Source organism: Dipteris shenzhenensis, chromosome 33 (assembly GCF_047967505.1).
Source record: "Dipteris shenzhenensis isolate YYH24624 ecotype China chromosome 33, Dip_SZ_1.0, whole genome shotgun sequence".
Lineage (NCBI taxonomy): Eukaryota > Viridiplantae > Streptophyta > Polypodiopsida > Gleicheniales > Dipteridaceae > Dipteris > Dipteris shenzhenensis.
Genome location: NC_141628.1, coordinates 32,535,188 through 32,542,024, shown reverse-complemented (window position 1 = coordinate 32,542,024; position 6,837 = coordinate 32,535,188). Strand labels below are relative to the sequence as shown.

General features: G+C 43.3%; 1 protein-coding gene across 1 annotated transcript; it reads right to left on the bottom strand.

Moving 5' to 3' along the window:
• Window positions 1–3,031: 3,031 nt before the first annotated feature.
• On the bottom strand, window positions 3,032–6,588 carry LOC147879985 (uncharacterized; the record flags this gene model as incomplete). Its single annotated transcript, XM_087371632.1, has 2 exons — window positions 3,032–3,426; window positions 3,819–6,588. Coding segments are annotated over 2 exons (3,165 nt in total), but the record flags the coding sequence as incomplete, so codon positions are not given.
• Window positions 6,589–6,837: the final 249 nt, after the last annotated feature.

Below are 6,837 nucleotides of genomic sequence, written 5' to 3'. Positions count from 1 at the left end.
TTCAATATGGATATATTGCCCAATAAATTCATCTATACTTTCATTCAAATGACCTCTTATCCTCCACACGGTTGCTGGATTTGGCAGTAAAACTCGTTTAATCCTTTGATCTTTCAAAGTTGAGGATATCGCATGGAAAATCGAACTATATCCCTTCCTGCTAACTCCACTAACATCAAGAGCCTCTTGGATTGTAGTGTCATCAACTTGATTATTGGATACAAAGTCCTCTACAACATTGCGTTTGACTGTTTTGTATTTTTTTTCCTCAATCAAACCTTTTGCTACACCACAAGAAAGCAATCCTTTCATTTGTTGAACAGGAAGAAGGTTTGGATCCATATTTTCTTTTGCAGGCTCCAATAATTTCCTATAGTAACAACACAATATGCCTATATCATTCAGCACCTCCATTCTTGTTTTGCGGTAAGGGACGAAATAGATATAGTCATTTGAGAGCCTTTTTGAGTATACAAAATGATAAATTTCAATCTAACCTTATTTCTTGAATTCGTCGCTTGCATCCACCAGTCCCAGCCTTCAAATTTGCAATGTTTTTAATCTTCCTGCTACGTAGTCTGTCTCCAAGCACAGTTCTCTTCTTTCTTGCTCTTGTCAACTCTTTTTTACTCTTTGAATGCTCCTCAATTTCATTCTGCAACTGCTGCTCCAATTTTGCATGAATGGCTATCTCCTGCATCTTGGCCCCCTTTTCTTGTAGGTACATCATTATATACGTTTCTGCAAATGCAAACTGTGCTGAAATATAACCAAGAAGTCCATTTTGTCCATCACCGGCAAACCTCAGTAATGTGGTGGGATTAACAAATGGAGGTGTAGAGTTTTTTACTTGACATTTTGGATATATGCTTCCATCGCACCATAAGTCAATATGTTGAAGCCCTTCTCTTCTCATATTTTCCCGTTGTTGAGCATTCAGCACCTTAACCTTTCGTCTTTTTTGTGCTGGAGCATATTGTTCTTCTAAGTCGATGTGCAGATGGTGTAATCGCTTCTTCTGAGATAGTGACTCACTAGTATCGGCCATTTCTTGTGCTTCTGAGGTTGCAAAGTTTGCTTGTCAATCTCATAGTCGTTTTGTAACATGAATCGTGGAAGTGTGGTGGTATCCATGTGAATATTTTGAAAACTTGCAATCACCAAGTTCAGTGATGGATTCTTTATGAAAGGCTTGCACACGTCGACAAAAGAGATGCAGAATCTTTGGTAAACAAAAAAAAATCTAAGGAGATATTTAATGCAAAATCATGTTAGTCAGACAAAAGATTATCTTATTCCTTTCTGAATTGACAGCTATGTAGTCCTTACTGACAGTTCTGAGCCACGTTTCTGTATTTTATTATTTTTGAGGTCTTTTAGGAGAGAAATAAATAAAAAAATAGTGAATTTCTTACAGGGCCCCAAAATGAGTTCCCTTTTTCCCTAATGATATATAAGGTTATAGTGGTGGTCCATGGACAATGAGATGTGGCCAAGGAAGGGTAGAAGGAGGAAGAGAGAGGAGGAGACAAACAAGAATCAAGATGGTGGTGGAGATGACAGTTGTTGGTATTAGTAGTGGTGAAAATGGTGTTGGTGATGAATGAAAAGGTGGGGAAAGGAGATGGAGGTGGTGGAGATGGTGAAGGGAAGAAATAAGGAGAAGGTGGTGGTGGTCATGGAAGACAAGGTGGAGGTGGTCGTAGTGGAGGAGAAGGAAAATGAAGGTGGAGGTGAGGCACTTATGGAGGTTTTATGTTTGCCTTGTGATTTTAGGTTGTCCTAGTAGATTAGATTTAAGGGATGACCAGCTTATGATTGAATTGTGAGCTTAGCAAAATACAACAACAATGGTTTGATGGCTTATTCCATGCAATAGATTGATAGTTTACTCCATGCAATATGACAATGCCTTCCTTTCTTGACGACTTTACAAATATATTACTCATCTTCAAATGCAATATCCCTATGACTTTGCCAAGGGTAATTATGCTAGAATAAATGATATGAATTTTATTTTTTTTTCCTAAGCACCTTGAGGGGGAGCTCTCCTCATAGGCAGTCATATAAACTCAGACTCATGATACCCTTAGGGTGGTATCATTAGGGTAAAGCGACTAGTGCTATGCACCGCTAACTTTTTTCTAGTGCAAGCGGTTGTGCCTATTGTTATTTTGAAGTTTTTTGAAATGTAATGGCATCGCATGGCTAAGCATAGAGGGGGGATTTAATTTTTTCAAAAAAGAGAGAAATAATTAGCTTGGTAGAAATCGTATAAATCCAATAACAAAGGCATTGGTGGGCTAGTACTATGCCACATGTTGACTATCTTAACTTTTTGTAGGAGCTTGACCCGTAAGCATTTTCCTAGCTTTTGCATGCCTCTGCAATAGTGGGTCTTTCCATGGATAGAAAAAGTGGGATATTGACATTTACAAGGCACTTGCCCCTATAATGGACCTTTAATCTATAAGCCAATCAACTACCAACAATGCTCAAGGGGTCGATATGTATAAACCCTATACATCACGTGCGTTCGAGGACTATTTGCAAAACCCCTTATCTATAAATTTATCATGAATAAAACACATCCTTTGTCTATTCAGTATGTGAATACCTCCTTTATATGATATTCTTCTATATGTGAAAATGTGTCAAAAAGGGATTTAAAAAACACTTATGTTGAACCCATGTGCTATGCTTATATATTTATGAGTGACCCGTGAGCAACAACGTCTAGCATGACACCTTGGACAACATGGACAACATGTTAGTTGTGAGACAACCTAAAGGCCTTATGACATTGTGGTACTTTTGAGGGAAATGGAAAATTCTATACCAAGGTGGTAAGTGCTTCCCTAGCTTTTCTTCCCATTTTTTTCCCACAAAACCAAGGAGCACTTGAGAATCCAAGTGTTTAATAATCATTATTATGACATTCAACTTGGAGAAATTTATTTTTTCCCATGAAAAACCTTTTTCCACCATGCGATTACACCTTAAATGGTATGAATTCTTTGTCATCCTCGAGTTAACTTCCAAGACTTAGTCTTGATGTTGAGCTCCTCCTGGGTTTCATATCCATGAGCTCTGTCACAACGCCTCTCATGGTCGGTCGATTTTTCGGATTCTGCTGTGTGCAACTTAAACCCAGTCGTAGCATTACCAATAGTTGCTGCTTTGCCAAGCCACCAGCTGCAATATCATCCTCAGTATTTGATGTTCTTGCAATATCATTATTCAGACTTTGATCCAGCACCTCGCCTACTTTTCCAACCCTTAATGCATTTCCCACCCAGCTTGAAAGGGTTTGTCCATCTCCTAGACCCTCGTTTGTTGGCCTCACTCGCGTTAGCAGCTCTAGCACTAAGACTCCATAGCTGTAGACGTCGCCTTTTGAGGTTACAGCTCCCATGTAAGCATATTCTGTTGTCGATGGCGAACACAGTACAAATGAAAGCATTTAATGAGAGAATGGAATGGGTAATTCTAGGTGGATTAATGCATGCACAGGCTGATACAAACATCGCTGCTCACACAAATCCACACAAGATATCAGTGACCACATCAATCCATATTACAGCTCCCGAGTAAGCATACTTTGTTGTTGTTGGCGAATCGACAAACTGTAAAATGAGTCAGGCAAGAAAATGAATAGGTGAAAGGATGAATACGCAAGATTAACGTTCGCACAGGCACCGCTGCTCTCGCTCTCTCGCTCTCACACACACACACAGACGCGATTGCACAGACTAATGCAAACATTGTTGCACACATACACACAACTCTACCTATTCGGATTCCTTGTTGATTCTCACCTGGTGCTATGTACCCAATGGAGCCTTTGAGCGTTGATGACAATGTGGCTCCACTCATATTTGTGTCTACTAGTCTTGCCATCCCAAAGTCTCCAACCTGTGCCTCCATGTTCTCATCCAAGAGGACATTGCCCGGCTTCAGATCACAATGCACTATCGCCGGGACGCAATCGTGGTGCAAGTAGGCCATTCCGTGCGCTACCCCAATGGCGATATTAAGACGACTCTCCCAGCTCAGCTCACAGGTCTCGCTACCATGCAGATGACGTTCCAGGCTCCCGTTGCTCATATACTCGAGAACAATTGCCATGGTGTCCCAATTGGAACAATAACTCAGTATCTTAACCAGGTTGCGGTGCCGTGCTTGGCCGAGTGTATGACATTCTGACAAGAAGCTCCGTCGGGCTTCAAAATTGTATTCTTTCACAAGCTTCACAGCCACAACTTTACGGTTCCACAAGATTCCTTTATACACTGAGCTGAGACCGCCAGCTCCGATGAGGTTGAGGTCGCTGTAACCATCCGTTGCCCTTGAAAGGTCTTCGGCGGTAACCCGTAATGGCCCTTCGAGAGTAGGCACCCCGTCATCATGTCTTGCAGGCCGATTGCAGCGGTAAACAACTGCAACTCGCCTCATTGTAGTGAGGAGTAGAACAACAGCTGCGACCCCCGTACAAGCTAGAGCTACGATCTTTGTAATTCTGTGCTTGCGCAAATGAGCATTAGAACTGGGCTGCGAGCATGCTGTACTGTGGAGACACAAACTGGGATTGCCAAGAAAAGATGCATATGAGAGATTCAAGAACACTCCCTTGCTTGGAATTGTGCCGTGTAGATTGTTGTACGACAGATTCACAAATCGAAGAAAGGTGAGATCGGCAAGCTTTGCAGGTATTTCACCGGAAAAGTGATTAAAGGAAAGATCGAGGCTCGTTAGGCTTTTCAGCCTTGCCAGACTGGATGGAATCGAGCCACTCAAATTATTGCTGGACAAATTCAGGAGCAGAAGTCCAGCGCAATCCCCTAGAGCGTTGGGAATATTTCCGGAGAAACTGCTTGCAGAAAGATCGATTGTTTGGACCATTATCATACCTCCAAGTTCAGAAGGCAATGGTCCTCTCAGCAAATTGTGAGACAAGTCGATTACTATCTGTAATTGAGGAAGACTTGCAACTTCCACAGGAATTTCACCTTTGAGCTTATTGAAAGAGAGAACAAGAAGTTGAATCCGCGAACAATTTCCAAGACTCACAGGTATGGTGCCAGTCAAACCGTTCCAGCCCATGTAAAGATTTGACAACCATTGAAGCTTGCCAAATGAATACGGAATCTTGCCTCCTAGCCCAATGTTTTCTCCAACGTCTAAAAGCGCTAAATTGGTGCAGTTACCTATCTCGACTGGTATGCCGCCTGTTAATGCATTGCGAAGCAAATAGAGTTCCTGCAGTTGATCTAGTTTCCCCAGTGCTGCTGGTATTGTGCCGCTTAGATGGTTTCCACCCACATTGAGGAACGTTAACGATGTCAAGTTTCCAAACTCAGGAACGATGGTTCCTGTAAGCTCGTTTTTTGCCAACATCAGTATAGAGATGTTTGTCCCGAGCAGGCCGACAGTGTCAGGAATTGTGCCCGACAAGTTATTATATGCTACATTGAACTTATGAAGCCCAGAACTGTTTGTCAAAGACTGGAACGGAATGTGTCCAGTAAGCCAGTTTTCTAGGAGGACGACATCTTGGAGCTGTCGAAGGTTACCGATTTCAGAAGGAATGTGGCCACTCAGGTGATTATAACAAAGGAAAATTTTTGACAGCACGGAGCAGTTTCCGAGGGCCGTGGGGATGTTGCCGCTCAATTCGTTATGTGAAAAACTTAGCCCCTCAAGCTGAGCAAGCCTGCCGAATGAGGGTGGTATGATCCCTGTGAAACTGTTGAATGCCAAAACGAGATAAACCAGCGCAGAGAGCATTCCCAACTCCGCTGGAATCGTACCATGGAGGAAGTTTTGACTCACACTGAGCGCCTGTAAGCCACTACAATTTGCAAGTGACCGTGGGAGGCTTCCTGATAGAAAGTTTTCAGAAAGATCAAGCCATTCTAAACTGATCAACTCCCCCAGATCTGGCGGAATAGGTCCACTTAATCCGTTTTGAGAAAGCATGATTTGTCGCAGTAGTGTGCAATTGCCAAGAGAGGAAGGGATTGGACCACTCAACTCATTAGAGGACAAATTGATGAGCTGTAGTTGCGCAAGCCTACCGAACCGCACCGGAATTTGCCCGGCCAGGCTATTCAAATCGAGTGCGATTGCGATCAAACGGCTGCAATTGGTGATAGACTCTGGCAGGCTTCCGGTGAGGTGATTACCGCTGAGGAGCAACTGCTGAAGCTCGGTAAGGGAACCAAGAGCGGAGGGGATTTTCCCGCCGATGAGGGGATTGTAACTGAGGTCGATGACACGGAGATGAGAGCAATTGGCAAGAGAAGGGGGGATGAAGCGTTGCAAGTTATTATGGGACAAGACGAGGGAGGTAAGAGAAGAACAACGGCTCAACTGGGGGGGGATAGGTCCAGAGAAGTTATTGTGGGAGAGGTCGAGGAAGGAGAGGGAGGAAAGGAGACTAAGATGGGGAGTGATGAAACCTTGGAGGGAGTGAGAGGGGAGGGTAAGGCGGGTGACACGAAGACGAAGACGATCACAAGTGATTCCAAACCAATGACAATAATATTGGCTACGACGTAGAGACGACGACGACGACGACGACGAAAGATTAGTTGTGGATACCAAAACCCAATCATGGAGGACGCCCAAAGGATCGCTACTTACGCCTTCCTTGAAGGCCAGTAAAGCCCCTCCATCGTCAATTGGTGCATCATGCAGATGATCAGGAGAATGACCTGCAACAAGCCTCCTCCTCCCATAATTCAAGCTTCCTACGTTAACATTGTTTGCATTCGCAACTCCTACGTGATTTACATCCATCACCCTGCATGATCCCGACAATAGCAGTACCAATAT